General features: G+C 30.8%; 1 protein-coding gene across 1 annotated transcript in view; it reads right to left on the reverse strand.

Annotated features, from left to right (window-relative positions):
- Positions 1-20724, reverse strand: part of LOC111625996 — a 111669-nt gene that overhangs the window by 50428 nt on the left and 40517 nt on the right. Inside the window, exons 3-4 of the mRNA XM_023369301.1 lie at positions 10328-10498; positions 9796-9870 (exon numbers count right to left, since the gene is read on the reverse strand). Coding sequence (XP_023225069.1) covers positions 9796-9870; positions 10328-10498 — 246 coding nt within the window. The remainder of the gene's footprint in view (positions 1-9795; positions 9871-10327; positions 10499-20724) is intronic.

Here is a 20724-nt window from a genome sequence, read left to right on the forward strand (position 1 = left end):
AAGTTTGAAAATATTTAAAAATACAAAGATCATCTCATGTAAATAACATGTAAATAAAATAAACAAACACAAACTAAATCAATAAATATAAAGAAACATTAAAATTAAATAAATAAATAAATCTTTAAAAAATGAACCCATCCATTAAATCAAATGGTGTAAATAGTTCATTCAATAGCTATCATGTGGCTTCATGCTATTTGTGTACAGGGTGCACAAAGGACCTCCACACTGCTGACAGGGAGTTAATATCCTTATAATTGATAGACTGTCCCTTGTAAGTCACTCTATAAATACATAAAGCTTCTGCATAGCCAATGAGTTGGTGGTTCCCTATTCTTTGGACTATTCGGGCTTGGTCCCATTCAATACTCAGAATCTTGATTAGCAATGGCATACGCTGCTAAGGTGGTATTAGGGTTGGATTTTCTAACATTGTGTTCTTTTAAGCATTGTTGGATGGATCTCAAAGTGGCCCCCAATGTAGTAGAGATCGTGTGAGAGTCTGCTGTCTTTTACAGCTATGATGTAAACACCAAAGACAAGCACCATGTCGGAGGAAATCCTTATCATTTTGTAATAACCTATAAACAATAAAGTTTCTTCTGTAGGTTATAGTACAACCAATGGAGTTGCCTATCTCCTTAAAGATATTCTGTAGAGGAGTGGCTTAATCCACAATAAGGCATTTAGCTTGTAAAAGAATTCCTGGAACAGCCCTCTATTTTTTGTTGAAATGAATCAATGAGGATTTTAATGGTCCTACATTTGTATCCAAATATTGCACCAATGGAAATGATGTAATCCAATTTCTTGTTTCTATCCCAAGCATCCATGCAGAGTGTAAGTGCCCTCATGATCAACACCCAGAATGCTGCTAGTCTGTAGTTGAGAGGGTCATAGGAACTCCAAGGAATGAACAGAGGATTGTAGGAAGGTTTTCTGTAAATGATCATGAATATGCTGTTGCTTCTGAGTGTTATCGTAATAGCCAGAAAATGCACTTCCCTCACTTTCTTGCTCCAATTCTAGTGTGAGACCATATGAATTGTTATTGAAGTCATCTATAAAGTTCTGAATGATGATCTCATCATTTGGGAAGTGCATCTCATCATTATATACAGTATGTAGCATACAATCAAATGCTGGGAACATCTTGGGCAGGACAGAAGTTTCTAGGGACCTAAGGACCATTTCACAAAAGTACCCTAAAAAGTACATGTTCTGTACATAAGTAGTGTTGCTAAATTTCAATTGGCATTCTATTTAGTATTCTACAGAAAAAAAGGACATTAAAGATGTCCAAAAACATTATAGTTAGTAAATTTTTGCTGTTTCAAGGTTATTGTTGTGTGAATTTAACTAAAGGTTTTTCAAAATAGCTTAAACTACTAAGTAATAATTTGTAATATTAACACATTTGTAACTGAATGGATGAAATTTTATAAGATAATATCAATTTATTTGAGAATTACAAAAAAATTTGATGTGAAAAAAGTTCAGATAATTCAAACCTGATTAATTCGAAGTTGTGTTTTTTTGGTTCCTTGAGTTTTGAAATAACAAGTTTTTACTGTATATCAAAATTCATTATTATATTTAGTTCTCAACAATAACTTATCAATTGATATGATAAGATTCAGTAACAAACAATAGCACAATAACCCTGAAAATTTAGCAAAGATAGTAGAATTGAGCATTGTGACAACTAATCAAAATTTATTAATTTATCAGCATAATATAAGTGGAAAAATAAATGTTAAATTTAAACTACAGGAATATTCAATGATCTTAATACCTTATTTGCACATGCCTTAATACCTTATTTACATATACAGTGGTACCTCAGGATACGAAATTAATCCGTTCCGACACTGAGATCGTATCATGAAAATGTCGTAAAGTGAATCATCTTTTCCCATATGATTACATGTAAAACCAAATAATTCGTTCCAACGCGAAAAACATACTCAAATTAAAGCCAAGTAATACATTTAAAAAAATAACTGTAGTAAGAAAAACAAATGAAAAATGCGAACTAATGTAACGTCATATGGTGAGTTTTTGTTCGTATCGTGGAGCAATATGTTCGAATTTCATGTCGTATCCTGAAAATTTCGTATGCTGGGGCGTTCATAACCTGAGGTACCACTATATATAAAAAATGTGCAAATAACTATTCAATCTAGAATTAGTTAAATCAGTGTTTCTCAAACTTTTTGTCTAGTGGCACACTGAAATTGTTAAAACAAAATTCACGGCACCCCATTATTATTTTTTTCTTTTTTTTTTTTTTTTTGCTTTTTTACTGTTATTAAAGATATGAAGGATGAGAAGTCTTTGAAAAAAAATAAAAGTTTTTTAAAGTAAGTTTATTTCCAAACAACACAAAAACATTCAAAACAAAAGTTATTATTATAAAGATATCTGGTGATAAAATGTGAACTTAATGTGAAGTATGCACCTGATGGTGTTTGTATATTTCCTTGGTATTAGGTCGTGTTTTTGAAAGACATCCTCATCTAATTTTCAAGTCTTTCTCTCTTTGTTTTAATATTTACGAGTGTAGAGAATCCCACTTCACAGAGATACAATGTAGAAAACTGCAATAAAATATTAAGTGCTTTGAATCCTATATTGGGATATTCCTTCATAATTGTTATCCAAAATGAATTCAGAGTCATTTCTGAATGCTTCAATCTTAATGTACGATCGTTACATATATCAATTAATTCTTCGGCTTCTGCAAGACTGAACTTATTTCTGATGTTGTCTCTATAAAAGGATTTCGAATCAAGTCGTACAAATCAACTTATATGTCAGGTAAATAATGGTTAATTTTTTCTTCTAACGACGCTAAATGACTAAAAGTTTTTGCAAATTTGTATTGTTACATTTTCCTTTGGCAACTTGAATAAACATTTCTACATTATTTGCGTTTACTTTTATCTTCCACATTTTTATTTTATATTTAAAAGCTTTAATTTTATCTACAGATATTAAAATATTTTCATTTCTACCTTGCATGCTTGAGTTTAACTTGTTCAGGTGATCAAATATGTCTGTTAAATAAACTAGTTAATTAAATAAACTAGATTCTTGGAACACCAAGAATCATTTTGTAATAATACACAAAATTCTGGTTTGTTTTCATGTTGAAAAAATATTAATATTTCTTCTTTAAGCTCAAAAACAAGATTTAATACGTGACCTTTCGAAAGCCATCTCATTTCAGTATGAAGAAGCAGGTTATTATGATGAGATTGAATCTCTTCACATAGTTTTGCAAATATATGCGATTTTAATGGTCTAGCTTTGATATAATTAACCAGTTTAATGATTTTTCTAACACTCTTTTGAGTTCAGAGCCTATTGTCTTTCCTACCAATGATTCAAGATGAATGAAGCAGTGAGTTGTTACAATGTTTTCGTTTCACTTTTTAGCATATAAAACAAATCCTTTTATAGTTCCAATCATTGAAGGGGCACCATCTGTGCATACACCCATGCAAGATTTCCAAGATAGACCATTTGTATTAAAATATGTGTTCATGATATCAAAAACATTTTTTCCCGCCGTAGTTTTTTCAAATTCCTTGCAGCATAAAAATTCTTTCCAAAATTTCATCATGTTCAATAAATCGAGTGAAGGCAAGTAATTGTGCTTTACCATAGATATCAGTTGACTCATCCAACTGCAAACTAAATAATTTTGATTCGATTATTTTATTTATAACTGATTTTTCAATATCACTAATACGTCTACTCATAGTGTCATTTGATGAAGGAATCATTTTTATTTCTTCTGCTTCAGCACCAAAAATTGTTCTCACAATTGCTGTATAGGCCGGGTGAATCAAAGTTTCGCCAATAGTATGAGGCTTCATTTCTCTCACGATTATTTCTGCGACTAAATAACTGGCTTCTTGAACACGGTCAGCAATTGTATATTTTTTTTTACAAAACTTTTTCTTTGTTTCTCTTGTAATTTTATCAGATCTTTGAAATATTCAAGAGGTTTTTAGACAAGTGATCATATTTTGTGGAGAAGTATCGCAATAATTTACTGGGAACCATAGCTTCATTTTATAAAATCAAACCACACACAATACATTTTGGTCTGAAAACTAATTTATCACCACACCAGGTAAATCCCATTTTAGGTAACTGTCTTGATATAAGCGAGTTTTTACATTCTTTTTTAATGCAACATTTTTACGAGAACTTACTGTTTCTTTTGTTTTGATAGTGCTTGTTTGTTGCTCAACGTTAAAAATAGTCAAATCTTCACTAATTGAGCTCTCAATTTTTGATGATTTACTAGTGCTAATTGATTCCTTAGCTTTGCTACCAGTAACCACTTCTTGATCATTAGAATCTTCATGTTTTCATTTTTTAATGAAAAAAATTATTCATGATATTGAACGACATAATTAACTTCAATATTTTATTATAAAATTTAATTACAAGTTAATAATTTATTTTTTCTTGCTGTAAAGAAGAAAAAATATTTGTATATGATGCTTTTTCGTTATTGTCTGAACATATAACAATAATAAAAACAACTACTTACTGCATTCAACGCATTTATATTGCACTTCTACTCGTTGCATGAATAGAAAAACAGACAACTAGTAACTAGTTCATTTTGTTTCTAGTATTTATGTGTCGCCAATTACCGAGTCACTGAGACAAGTGGCAACGAAACAAGATTAGTAGAAAAAACCAATATTCGTTTTTTTTAATTGTTTTAATTATTTATTTAATTTAATACTTTAATTCAATTATTTTAAGTAATTTTAATTTAATTATTTAAAAATTTCGGGGCACCCTTGTGGCATACTTGAGACACCCGCTTTGAGAACCACTGAGTTAAATGAATAGTTAATTTGTTTTGAAAGGGAATAATTGTAAAAATTTTAAAAAATTAAGTAATTGATCTCAATTTATTGGAAACAGTTTATGAGAAAAATTTATGTACTTTATTCATTTTATCACAGACACAATCCTATATTCCAACATTCATAATATTAAGGTTGGGGAAAAAGAAATCCATTATTTTTACGTTCATTTCAAGTCTTTATTTAACATGGTTCCGGTTGTTCGACTTGGATCAAATATGCACCATTTTGTTTTATAATTTGTTGCCATTTTAAAGGTAACTTCATAATTCCTCTCTCGTAGAAGCCCTGGTCCCTATTGGCGAAAAACTTGACTAAGTGATTTTCGCAATCCTCTCTTGATGCCAATTTCTTATCACCAAGGAAATTTTGTAATGATAAAAAAAGATGGTAATCGCTTGGTGCCAGGTCTGGACTATAAGGTGGATGCATCAAAACTTCCCAACCAAGCTCCTGGAATTTCTGGCGAGTCACTATAGATGTGTGTGGCCTGGCGTTGTTGTGATGAAGTACAACACCTCTCCTGTTAGCCAATTCTGGCTGCTTCTGATCAATCGCTAGCTTCAAACGGTCCAATTGTTGACAGTAGAGGTCCGAATTTAGTGTTTGGCCATATGGAAGCAGCTCATAGTAGATGATTCCTTTCCAGTCCCGCCAAATGCACAGCAAAACCTTCCTGGCTGTTAGTCCTGGTTTAGCCACCGTTTGAGCCGCTTCACCACACTGACCACGATCGTTATCGCACAATATTGCCATATGTAACCCATTTCTCATCCCCAGTCACCATCCGTTTAAGAAATGGGTCGATTTCGTTCCGTTTGGCCAAGGCTTCGCAGATGGAAATTCGATCCATAATGTTTTCTTCCGTCAATTCATGTGGCACCCAAACATCAAGCTTCTTTTTGAATCCAGCTTTATTCAGATGGTTTAGAACTGTTTTATGGTCAATCTTTAGCTCCTGGGCAATGCTACGAGTGCTAACGTGCCAGTCTACTTCTATCATTTCCATGATTTTATTGACATTTTCGACAACGGGCCTACCTGTGCGAGGTGCATCTTTAACATCGAAATTACCAGAACGGAACTGACGAAACCAAAATTGCACATAATTGGCTGTGACAGTATCAGGACCATAAACACCATTCACAATTTCAGCTGCCTGGCTTGCATTTTCGCCTTTATTGAAGCAAAATTGTAAAACATACCTAATTTTCTCTTTGTTAACTTCCGTCTTTTACACCCTATAACTCACAACTGAATTGACCAATCAAAAAATTGTAAAAGAATTTTTTTTAGTACAGAATGTCACTTTTCCAATAAGCACAAGTCTGAACTTGTGTCATCAATTTTTTATAAGCTATGTATCACTACAGCCATCTAGTGAAAAAATAATGGATTTCTTTTTCCCCAACCTAGTATATCTCAATATAAACTTTATTATACATATATTAATCATGTGATTAGACATAAGATTAAAAACTTTAGTATTCTGATCAATTTCGACAATGTTTTTTTCCTACTATATGTTCAAACTGTTTTCCTTTCAACACATAAAAAAATGAAAATGCAATAAGTTCAGAAGTCGAATTTAACATTTTGGGAGCCATATTCCACCTACATTGTGTTATGCTTTATTTTGCGAGTTAGTAAGTTCAAAAACTATTCTTTACAAAATGTTGAATTTTAGATAATTCAATTAATGTTTTTTGATTATAAAGTTAAAATACCTTTATTCATTTCATAATCAGGAATACAAGAGTGATCAAATCAAACTAACAAAGTGCAGCACACCATAGAAAATAAAAACAAAATTACTGCTTTATAACACTGAAAAGATGTTAAAAAATAAAGAAAAAAAATCAGCTATAAAACAAACTATCTGCAAGTAATTAAATTCTTAAAAAAAATAGATTTTTAATTACTTTGGAACAAAGATATCTAATATTTCAACACCATATCAGATTAAATTTAGTATTATCTCTAACTGTATGTAATTATAATTAGATTTATGTGAATTTATAAAGTGATTATGTTCTAGTTTAAATATGACTTCTTTAGTATGACTTCATTAGATTCTTGTTTAGTAAGAAATGAGGTTTCTGATCCCAACCTCAGACTAATTTTTATTTAGGAAATTTTTCAGATTATTAAAGAGGATTTTCTATAGATATTATTGATCATTATACATATTCTAAAAAGATTCATTCATTTTGTAGAATATTCTTATGACTCATTATTAAGATTTAATTAATAAAAGTACACTAATCAAAGTAGTAACAAATTAGCATCATCTTTTGTTATATTCCACATTTCTCTTTACAATTTAAAATTAATCAAATTATTTTCTGCCATAAACTTTTAAAAATCATCTGCAAAATAAATTATAAATTTAAACCCAATATATCAGTTATAATGAACTTTTATTCTGGACTGGACTAAAGATAATCCTTTATAGCAACAAAAAAAATTTTTTTTAAATAAAAAATAAACTACAAATGCTATTTTATATATATAATCTTATTTTACATTATCTACTAATTGCTAAGGAATATTTTTGATAACAGTATCTATATAAAAAAAAATCTATTAATCAGAAACAACAACATTAGTTTACAAGCAAATCAGCTTTTTTTTTTTTTATCTTAGTAAACTCCATTTATCTGATGGCAAAATATATGCTTCCATTAATTCCATTGAGATTTATAATTCATTTGTCTAAAAAATATAAATTAAAATTTCTCCAGAAACTGGACTATACTATATTTACCAAACTAATTTTTCCAAAAAAATGAATATTTTCAGTCTACTTCTAAAACCTGCATTTATAGATCAAGTCTTTATAGTAGCCATGTACAGTAGCAATGTCCCGCAATGTGGCCCACCTTCTTTCTAGTTTCCTCAATTGTACTCAGTAAGTGTAGGCTCTCTTCGTAAGGATTGTAAAGGCCACTACTATCTATAAATTAACCCACAGACAAGAAACTTAAAGAACACAACTATACAGCATACCCAGCAATGCTCCAGTGGATAATTCTGCACTACAAGAATTTAATTCTTACTGTAAACTTATCGTTTATGATCATCGCATGCATAATATTTATAAAGAAATTGCTTTGTATGTTGCATAAAATTATTTTACAGACGTAATTCCCATCTGTTTAAACTGCTTAGAAATGATAATCCAATCAACTACAGTAGAGCACCAGGAGTATAATTAAGATACCTCTAAGGGATGAAAGGTTTCAGAGGGACTTGATCTATATAGGTTCAATCAGAGGTTCAATCAGAGATCACTCAAAAAGTGCTTAACAGAACATGGAGCAGATATAAATAGAGGGAGTCAGACTACTGTCCTCCCGATTATATGCGGGGAAGGAGGAACTTAAGCCTGATTTACAATGTGCTATACAGTAGAGCCTCGAAATCTCGGCCTAATGTGGACCGAAGGGTGGCCGAGTTTGTGAAAATGCCGAGTTATCGGGAATGGGGTTAAAAAAGGATAAGTATGCGTGTTTCCTCAGAAAATATTGTACTGTACTTGTATGTATTGTTTGCTTGAGAATACAACAGAGAATAAACTGCCCAAATACCCTTAAACAAAGGAAAAGTACGTCCTTTATGAAGGCATAGAGCCTTTACTACATTAAAATGAAAATTAATGAATACACTGTGTACAGTAATTTACTTGATAAGACAGACCTCAGAAAAATACTCTATGAGGCATAAAGCTGTCTATGATGAAAATTAATTATCTAAGGGTATTTTTGCCCTGCCAGGGTGTGGCCTAGTTATCCGGAGTGCCGGGTTATCGAGTGCCGAGTTTGAGGCTCTACTGTATTAAGATTTTTATTAGCCGTTTTGTTCTATATCATTTTTACCTGATGATACTGTACTAACGTTTTAGTCTATTTTTATATAGACTAAAACGTTAGTACAGTTTTTCTTTTCATACTGCTGGTGTTGGTTGTGTGTGTTGTGTATTAATTAGAACAATGTAACACAGACCAACTCAAAGTACTAGAGGCTTTTGAGATTTTTATAGCAGAGAAGCAGGATCAATGTATAAACTTTGAGGAGGAGAGGTGCATTTTCACAAGCATGGCAGGCCCTCTTTAATACATCATTATGAAAAACTGTTTTATAACTTTTACACTTGGGTGCCTCCTATTGGTCAATTCTATAAAATTTGTTCCATCTGTTTACTTATAAGACCTGCTTCAGATGAAAAATTTTTCGACTAAAAATGTTTGTTCTTTTTCTTGGAAAAACCAGCTGGGTGTCTAAAAAAAATATATTTGAGATCACTTCATTAATTTTTTTTCTTGCTGTTCATAGAACAAGAACCCACATTTGTGACAACAAAATTTTCCTATGAACCTGCTTTTCTGGAATGTATGCTGCTTCTGCAGCTTTTACTCACATATGTCAGTATAAATTTTATGATAGGAAAAGCTTATTTACTTTTTGTATGTATATATATATATATATTTTTTTTAAAAAAAGGGGAGTTCATTCTATAACTAATTAGAATAAAAAGACTTAAATTATTAATAATTTTTTTAAACAACAATATTTTATCTTATCATTAGAATAAGTCAAAATACCAAATTTAAAGATGTTTTAATTATAATAGTCATTTATAAATTCAATTGCAAGTATGAATATTATTTATTTTATCATTAATTTCTTTAAATTGAATAAATCTGTTTAGTTCAAAGAGATTAATGGTATGTAATTAAATCTTACAAATCAAATCTGACTTTGTATAGTAAAACATGCAAAAAAAAAAACTAATTTCTAAAACAAAGGGGACAAAACATGCAAATACTTAATTTCAACAATTTGTCAAAATTTATTTCAGTACAAAAACAAAACGAAAATTAAACATGCTTACCAATTTTGCTACTGAAACAGGACATTCAAGTGAGCCTTCATCACCAGTAAATTCTGCATTCCTTGAATTAAGTAGCTAATGAAGTTACAGGTAGTAAATATTTAAACATGCAGACGTGTTTTATTTAACATGCAATATTAACAAGCAGTTTAATTTTCATGCTATAACTATCAATTTTTATACATACATTTTGAAAATTAAAAATATTCAAAACTACATTCAAGAAGAAAGGGAAATATGTTTATTACAAAGAAAATCAGAAAAACTGTGATCTTAAAAAAAAATATATATTTATTCTAAAATAAACATTGTTATTTTTACTATAAAAATCATTTAAAATCATCACCTATAATCACACAGATGCATGCAATATATAAAATTGTGTAGTCAGACATGAAATGAAATTTTCAAAATATTTTCATTTACATGTATCTATTATATTTTAGTCATTGACAATAAAATTTAAAATACTTTGCTACTTCATAGATAATGTTTCTAAATTTAAAATATATAAAACTTTCAAAACACTCACACTCCCATTCATTTGATGATATTCAGATGAAACTTTTTCAGAGAATGAAGTTTTAACTTCTTTAACCTTTCTAATCATGTTTTCTTCAGTATCTTCAAAACTAGTAGAAGTTTTGTCTTGAGTCAAATAATCTGATTCTAAAGCATCAGATGATGAAAGATAAAAGTTATCCTAAATTTAATGGGGAAAAAAACCAATGTAATGGTTATTTTATTACAGATAAATACATAAAATTTTAAAATGTAATTAAAAATTATTCTGAACTACAACTGCCAAAATTAAATAACTCTTTTGTTAGATGAATGAACCTTCATGAAAGCAAGTTGTATAGCAAGAGATGTCTTCCTCCATGCAAGGCCCTTCTCACACACACATGGTTTTAATCCTTCCCATTTGGACAGAATTTTAAAAATTAAATAAAATGAAACAGTATATTGTATATAACTAGGCTGATTATAATTTCTTTATGACAAAATGTTAAAGGGAAGCCACAACTGATAGATACAGGTCCTCTCATTAAAATTTTATCAAGAAATATAGATAAGTATTATTAACAATTTGCCAGTACATTATTAGTGGTATTTAGTGGCAGAAAAAAAATTTTGGGAAATTACATTCTTTTCTGAAAACATTTTTATTACAATTTGATATTTTTGTTATTATAACAAATTTAATAGTTAGGTTGATATAGAAGATTTTCCAGAAGATTTAGAAACATTTTCTAACAAATCATAATTTCAGAAATGTAATATACAAATGTGTTCAATATACAAATTAGACAGCAAAGTTTTATGATTTTCAAAACGTGACAAAAAATGATAATTTTACTAAAACAGTGGGACAGCCAGGACAGAGTAAAATAATACAATACTGTCCTGCTCAAAAGAGTACATATAGTCTGTCTATATAAAACTTAAATTTTGTACCTGTTTGGTTTTCCTTAGTCTACTGTATTATATTACTCTATATACCTATATTGTAAAAGTTAATAAATTATTTCATGAAAAAATGTGCATTTTCAAAACACCTTTTTTAAAATTCTTCACATGGACATGCCTCATGTTCATTCTCAAATCAATAATCACTCGAGAGTAAGGTTTCTAAAATCATCTGTTAGATGGACTGTAGAAAGAAAATTTGCACAAACACAACCATCTCAACAGATGCACATACTAGATATTTACATTATGCACTTCACTAGTGTAGTAAATAAATACATCAGCAGTAAATAATGCCCAGCACAGAATTAAAAAACAAAACAGTCAAATTAACACTAGAATAGACAATGATAAAATATAATTACTCTCTCCTTTTCAAAACAACAAAAATTTTAAAATAAAAATAAGAAAATAAATTGCTTTCGACATTAGACAATTTTTTAAAAAAATATTTTCATTCAAAATATTGACACTATCAAAACTGGACAAAATTTTTAATATTTAAATGTAAGTGTGATTTTGAAAATTAATACACTATTTGGGATTGTTTCTAATGATGATTAATTTTAAAATAATAAATTTTCCAGAAATTATCAGCAAAATTATATGATGTTGAACACTACTGTGATCTTCATTGTTAACATTCATTTAAAGTCAAAACAAGATAAATTTTTACTAAGGTTTAAAATCAACCAAATAATTTAATAATTACTTATATATTTCATTTTTTAATAATATGCAATGACTCTTACAAATATATAAAAGTTGTACAATAGTGATTCAAGATGAGAATAAGTTAATTAATTAAAGCAGTTTTTAACAGTACACACTAAGAATTTTAATTTCTATTTAATTATGTTTAAATCCTTCAAGAACTAGATGACTATACATTTTCTTAGAACATCCTGTGTTACATTGTGTTGTTGTTGTGATGGAGAGTTAAAGAGATTTACAACTTACTAGAGTGAGGAGTTAGAAATGTTATGAACTGATGACAGGAGAAGAAGAGAAACAAACAGGAAGGCAAGAAGAGATGGAGAAGCAAGTGGCCAGGAGGTCATGTGGGCAGCAAAAGGGAAGAAAATTTCAAGGAAATTAAGACTAATGGGCAGCAAACAGGAAGTAAAGCAAATTGTGACTGGTCAATACTGTGATTAGAGTCATTAGAGCTTGGTAACTGGGGGTGCTTGCCCAAGGCATCATGCCTAAAGAGACCCTAACCTTAAGAAGTTTAGTTTTTGATGTTTTTAAATGCCATCCACCATTTCACAGTAATTAGGCTCTCCATAAATAACAAAACTATTTATTGCAATAAAATTTGATAAAAATTTTAAAAACTTAAAACATTTGAAATTAATTTTGAATTTGTGCTATCAGCAGTTATTTGCTATGATCTTTTATCTGCAGTAAATAAAATAAGTAAAAGTGTGCAAAAAATTTAGATTTTTAAATTTAATAATGTCAATATTAAGGAGATTGACAAATTTAAAACATTTCTGAGAAAATGATTTCTTAAAATCGAAACTAATAGCAAATTAAATTTGTACAAAATGCAACATCTCTCTTGTATTCAAAGAACTCAGATCAAACCATACACCAACCAAAGCCAAATATTATCGGGCTAGAAACGGCTATAATACTAATAATTTAAAAGACAATTTAGCATTAGAGATTTGGCATTTGGTTGGTATGGCTTTAAACATATCAGGTTTAGCAATGATGTTTGATTAAGTCAGATCAAGAAAACAAACATTGATTATGAAACAAACATTGATTATGAAAAAAACATACATGTACAAATACACCTGAAACAAATTTCTATAGGAAGTATTTTTTTTAGCAATAGTAGATCAAGGAATAATCTCTACAGAAGAAGGATTTAAACAAATTGAAGAGAATAGCTACATTCTTGGTTTTCTTCACAATATTCCTATATTAATGACAATGAATGATGACTTTATGAAGCATTGTATGGATTTAGATTTAGCACAGAGGAATGGAGATAATTGAGATATAAAATGGTAATGATTTATGTCACTATTTATAATACAATGAAATTAAAATATTTTGTGCATTTGCTACAATAATATAACTAATGCAACTCAATTACAACATTTCAAATATGCAGTCTGAACTGCAAATTCCTTCCCATATCTCACTATTGTCAATAGAAGACAAAATACATGAAAAATTAGATTGAAACATAATTAAAGATTTTGCTGAAATAAAAGCATGAAGAATAAATTTTATGATATGATTCTTTTAGTTAATACTATTCTTCCTTTTTGTCCCTGAATTCTTTTAGAACTTTGTAATATCTTAAATTATACAATAATAAAACTAATATAGAGTATATGTTTTGTATACTTGAAATAAAGATCTCTCTTTAAGTTTATTTTTGTTAAATAAAAAAAATTGTGGTAAAAATTATATAATGTATATTTCTGAAGGAGCCCTGCATTTCGTGATTCACAATCAGGCCATGCAGTTTCTAGTGATGGCACTGATTATGTTAATAAAATTTTGGCTGGGACTTTATTAAAAAAAGCATGTGTAGTTTTTGATCTCTAACTTCTTTTGTGTCTAATAAAACTGGGTTATCCCTTTGTGTTGACAGAGGAAATAGACGAAATCCCTTACTTCTTTATACTTTTCAAATGATTTATTGTATTTAGGCCAGGAAAGTTTCCTTGACCATACTATCAACTCAAAAAATATTTAGTGATTCTTCTGTTCTACAGGTATTAAATTCTTATGCATTATTACTTATAATGGAAATAAAAAATACTATGAAGACACATGCCCCAATAGGAATACAGAGTAGCATATCTCAAAATACCATTGAAATCAGGATATGAAGATCATTCATTCATTCAACAATGATTTGGAGAAAACTAAATCACCATCTCCATAACAAATCACTCTAATGTTAAATGATTTCTAACAACAGAAAGTAAGAGTTTGATTCTCTCAATATCAAAACTTGCTATTAATCAAAATTTGCATTCCAAAATTGAAAGTCAAAGAAAACTTCTCTATCTACTTCTCAAATTAAATAAATTCTGTTTTATTACAGTGCACACAAATTCAAATATATCAACATATCCAAATACTTTTGGACTTCAGTAAATGTCCATCTTCATGGTTTCATCAATAGATTTTGTTCAGCTTTCAATATGATTTTCCAAACCAGAATATTTTATATATACAGTATATGTAAATTCATTTGGTTCTAAGAAGAAAATTCATTTCTTGATGTCCTCTGTCAGATGAAAATGCTTCTCAAAAGGAATTTTTTAGTCACTAAAAAAATCCTATTTTATCTCCTCTCTTATTTAAAATCCACTTCCATGAGTCCTTCATAGGGACTGTCCATAAATTACATAATGCAGATATGGATGGATGGGTATGCAGTAATCATTACAATGCATTAATGACAAGGGGAGAAAATATTTACAAAAACTTTACTAATGCAAAGGTCTTAATCCTTCAATAACAATAATTCATTTTTGTTTGTTCAGTTGTTGCATAGCAAATTGTACTGTTTATGTCAGTTTGTGTATTATACATGCAATTAATAAAGTAATATACACAGCATAGGTTACTAGCAAGGGAATAGATTGAGCATATACATTACATAATTTTGGGAGTATGTATGTATCATGGAGCATTACAGAAGGAACTGGATAGTCGAAAAGTATAAAAATACAGTAGAATTGTAATTTATGGACAATCATCATATTGCTCTTCAAACTTTCCTTGTACTGGTACTGCAAATCTCTTTTTCAGCATGATCTATATTTATTCCTTAATTTCTTCTAAAATTTTAGCATTTTTCCACCATATTCTTTTTCCTTTGAACCATTACGCCAGATTCCCACTTGCAAAAAATTACAGAGAAAAAAAAATGTCTCCCATTTCTGTAGTAAAAAATGTCTTAAGAAATAGAGTTGAGAAATCTTGAACTTTCTCCCTTCACATTTGGAACCAGTAAAGTCAACAACCAAGAACCATCTCCTGGCATTTACCAGAACTGCCCCATGGCCAATCTATCCCTAACAAGGGGTAGTGAATGCTAAGCAAAGTAAAGAATATAATACATTCCAAGTCATCATTGCTATTTCAGCTAAAATAATAAATTTTTTATTTCTATTTTTTGTTGTTGGTAATTATTCTGTTTTTTTTTCTATAGTTCATTTATGCATTTTTTGGTATTTTAGTCATTTGTATATATTTTCATTAGCATATTATTTAAAAGTTCAGCATTCTCATTTTGAATTTGTTCTGGAATTGTAATAAAATTACAAAAACAAGATGCCCATGGGGTCAGTGCTAAAATAGAATTGGTTATAGAAACAAATAATTATTCAAAACAATCAACTGAATGGCATCATATATTACAAGAACTTGACATACTTTAAAACCTTTTTCAAGCAAGATTGCTTTTGCTAGCATGACAATGTCAAAAATAGGTATAGAAAGATAGAGATATTCCATTTTTGTAAATTAATGTTAATTATGGCTGTGTACACACTAGGCGTTTTGCATTGCGTTAAACGCGCGTTAGCAGCGTACACACCATGCGTTAGCTCGGTGTTAGACGACCGTTTAGTGAAGCATACGCACTGGCTCAGTTTGGAAATGGACGTGAAAGTAATTGCTTGTGTGCCCCTCCTCCATCGTCGCTATAAAAGACGATGGCAGAGGCAAAGAGAATTTTAGGTGCACCCAATATTATGAGATAGACTGACACATGGAATGTTTGCGACGTTGTATCCAAAACTAAGACAAAATAAACCCAAGTTTTTTAATTCTTTTAAAATATCTATAAAATCATTTGACAATGGTTGGTCTCTTTTAGATTTCATCAATAAATAGATCAGTATCGAAATGATCGTTCTCCATTTCGGCCAACGTACGTCCACTCTACCCGAAAACATGCGATCGAATGTACAGTAACATGGCAGCACATATATCTCAAAGCGCTCGGCTGACGCCCGCAAAACGCGCGATCGAATGTACAGTAACATGGCAGCACATATATCTCAAAGCACTCGGCTGACGCCAGCAAAATGCGCGTTTTAAGAAAAATCTATAAACGTGTGTCAAACGTGCGCTTGGCCAAAAGCGCACATTTGAGTGTGTATGCCTATACAGAACTCTTGGTTCTTTAAAACGCATGTTTTTAAACACACATTTAAAAACGCCTAGTGTGTACATAGCCTAAAAAGCAAAACACTGCAAGTGCTTGTTGTATCTGAATTTTGGCATCAACTAAAGAAGATAAAAACAAAGCTAAAGTCTTTTCTAAAAAATACCCAGGATTACAGCTCTTGTTAACTAACAGGCATAAAGGTCAATCATTTTTATAGGTTTTACCTTAAAAAATAGGCAAGAGCAATCAATATTTGAAGTAGCTGGTAGAATGGAATGGAAGAATAGGATTGTTAACTAATCATCTAATCTTACTTGTTAGTAAAATTAAAGCCATCCCTTATTATCAATGTTATTCTTCATTAACATTGATAACAAGGAATCCAAATTTTAAAAAGGATGAAATATGATTGAATTAAAAAATGACACAGCCTACTCAAAATCAGAATATTTACAAAGGACAAACTGCTTAAACTTATCAGAAATTATTATCTTTAAGTTGTTACATTAAATAAAAGGCTTTAATAAATCAAAAGTTCTTTCACCCTCCAACTGGACTTAATGGTAAAGTATAAAACAATACAAAATCTCATCCATAGAATTAAAAGTATCCAATGCTTTTAATTTTATCACTGGACACTAGTGAGATTTTTGTAATGTGTTTTAGGCTTTAACAATTTTAATGTCTTTGAAAGATGGATTTTTAGCAGAATGTCACTTAGTGACAAGAACAGCAGAAATAACAAATCCATACATTCTCACACATTCTCCAATAGTACATTTTTGATTGTTGAAAAACTAATGAAATTATTTGCATATATAAAAACTTGAAACCACATTAAAGAACAGAATCAGCAATATTAATATATGTACTAAGTAAAATGCTCTTAGGTTTTGGAAACTTCATTGCTAACCATTGAAACTTCTTGTTTAATTGCTTTCTACAATTACTTTCAAATTTGATGCCATTAAATAATTGCATATATAAAATTCAAGGAAACATTCTGTTGTGAAAGACAAATGTACAAGATAGATCCTCTTCTGCTAAAGCCAATTGTTTCCTTTTAAAATGAATTAATTTTATCATAAGTGTATTCTGGATTTCCAGAAAAACATGATGGACTGTACACTCTTCAGATTGCTTGTTGTGTGTATATCAGATCATCAAAAGGAATCATATATGCAAAATGTACAACAGAATTGGCAAATCTGTGTTAGATATAATGCTTTCAAGCTTGTTTGAGTGGCTTTTTAGATCATCATGTTCTGACCTTATATTAGTATATATAAACATTATATATATAATGGACAAAGTGATTAATATGAGCATTATGATAATGACCAACTAAATCAGGCATTTTAAAAATTTCAATAAGTTATCAAATTGACTGGTCATTACGAATACTGCTATCATCTAGTTGGGCAAAGTGATAATATGTTGAGGAGTGATCATCCAAAATATGCTAGCCAATCAGCACTCGCATCTGAGTTGTGTGTGCGCATTGCATTTAGTACTGAATTTGGCGGCAGTTGCAACTGTTTGTGCTCTCAGCAGACTCCTCCTGGAGGGGAGCTGCCGATTGTTTAACATTGCTAGTTATTGATTCAATAAGTAGTATGTATCAATAACTAGTGACGTTAAACAATCAGCGGCCTGCCAACTGTTCCCCTCTGGGAGGATTCCGTCAGGAGCACGAACAGTTGCGACCGCTGCCATGACGGTGCACATAGGTAAAATTTTACCATTTAATTAATATAGTTAATAATACTTAGTTTTAAAAGATTACATGTTCTTTTTAAAATGCTTTGAAATAATTCTCAAAAAATAAATATTTACGAGGTCTGTTCAAAAAGTATCGGACCTTTGGTCGGCAAAAATACATTTATTGATTTTGAGGTACAAAATTCTAATCTCTTTCAAAGTATTCTCCTTGGTAGTGTATATACTTCTCCTAGCATTCCTGCCATTGCTGGAAACACTGCTGGAACGCATGTTTTGGAATGGCAATCAGCCGGTCCATCGCATTCCTCACGATGTCTTCTCTCGACTAAAATCGGGTTCCTTTTAGCAGCATTTTCAGCTTGGGAAATAGCCAAAAGTCACAGGAGCCATGTGGGGAGAGTACAGAGCGTGACGAACCACAGGAGTGTTGTGTTTGGCGACGAAAGCCCGAATCAGATGCGCAGAATGGGTGGATGCGTTATCACGATGGAGCTGCCAAGTTTTGATGGACCACAGATCTGGTCGTTTGCGTCGCACAGCATCGGAAAGACGACGAAGGACCTCCTGGTAGTACTCCTTTGCGATGGTTTGGCCTTATGGTGCGTACTCACGACACACCACTCCACGAGAGTCGAAAAAACTGTCAACATGACCTTGATATTGCTGCGGGCCTGCCGCGCTTTTCTTGGCCTCGAGGATCGTCCCCGAAAGCCGGCTGAATCTTGCGAATGGTTTACGTTCGGGTATCGCCAAGGTTTTTGGCAAAATTTGATGTAATATCGCTGCTCACATTGTTCAGTCATTTTCCAACTTAGTGGAATCTGATGAGAGCTCGCTACATGTCCTCACTCATAGGCTGACTGCCAACGACTGACGCTTCCTGCAGGCAGGAAAAAATTCAGGGCTGTGCATGACTGTCCCCTCCACAATTCCACCGAAAGAGGCCTCCCGCGCATCATTGGTTTACACGGAAAAAATAAAAGTCTGATACTTTTTGAACAGACCTCATATAAATGAAATAAGTGGAGTTTTTTTTTAATCAAATTAAAATGTCACACAATTTAAAATTCAGTACTAAATGCGATACAATTGGCAACTCGGAGTGCCAATTGGCTAGCGTCTGTCGGATGATCATTCCTCAATGTATTATCATCACTTTTCCCAACTAGGTGACAGCAGTATTCATAATGACTGGTCAATTTGATAAATTAATCAATATTTATCACACTGCGTGCCCTTTTGGTCATTATTCATAATGACTGGGCATTATGAACAATGCCCGATTAATCACTTGGTCCATAACATATATATACACATAAGAAACGATACATATAATTTCTAGCCCATGCAACCAACAACTCTAAACCTGTTACAGCATTAGAGTTTGCTGATTAAGACTGAAGCAGACATTTTCTCTCCTCCCTCTCCTAAATGTTTACACTAAATTTATGTGTAACATCTAACAGGTTAGTTGTGCTTGTGTGGATACATAATTTGATAGATAAATGATGAAAAACTTGCTATGTCTTCAAAATACACTGTAAAACTAGTGTTTAATAAGTCACAAAGTCTTTAAATTGTTGATTGTGTAAAATGTTTGACTAGTCCTTGGTACAGAGATTACAATTTCTGGTATAAAAAATTGACAAGTCTGTACCAGATCTTCCAATTGTTCTTTATACTGCTTGTTGGATCTTTTATTTCAACACTAACCAATACGAGTGGTCTCATGCATGTTTTTCTCTTTGATCCAGTTTTATGTGTGACTGAATTGGACCGAAAAGCAGACCAATAGTCAAAGTTGTTTGGTACTATCAACTTTCTGATGGTAATGCCATTGTGCTGTGATTGTGAGATAGGTTTAATATGTCAAACTACTAAAATCACAATATTTCACAATAATTTAGTAAAATAAGAATTTTTGGCAAATTAAGATTATTAATAAACAAAGTGTCAATAATATATTTGGAGTCACTAACTTCTACATTTATGCAGTCTTCAGCAAGAGCTAATCTTTGAAATTGTTTACTTATTACTTACTAAAGTAATTAAATAAGTAGTAATAAGAATCATCAACAACATACTTAATGTTGATGATTTTGTTGAATTTAAAATTTAACACTAGAATATCTGACAGATATGAAAGCCTTCTACATAAATTCCACACAATTATAAAAGCAATGTTATGTTTTCAATTCACTGCATAAATATATTTAAATGAAAACAAATGCATTTTCAATGCAATTTAAATGAAAATGATCATTTTCTTTGTAATTAAAAACTAATACTAAACTCAGACAAACTGAAAAGCAATTAAATACCTGAAAAACAACTATCTTGCTTCTTAAAAAGACAAGAATTGTAATATTACTATACTTGAACATTGCAGCAAATCAAAATTTTTACTATAATATTTCAGTCTTGAAATTCTTCAGATTCTTTAAAGCAAAAATTAGAGGAATGGGAAACAAACTGATTAAAATATTAATGTAATCTTACTTTAATCTCATATTCAAATTTTTATTGAACTGTCAATCACTAGAAGCCTCACCCTCAGAAAAAACAAATTTCAATAGGAAGGA

Source organism: Centruroides sculpturatus, unplaced genomic scaffold (assembly GCF_000671375.1).
Source record: "Centruroides sculpturatus isolate CEXI.00-Female unplaced genomic scaffold, Cexi_2.0 scaffold93, whole genome shotgun sequence".
Taxonomy (NCBI): Eukaryota; Metazoa; Arthropoda; class Arachnida; order Scorpiones; family Buthidae; genus Centruroides; species Centruroides sculpturatus.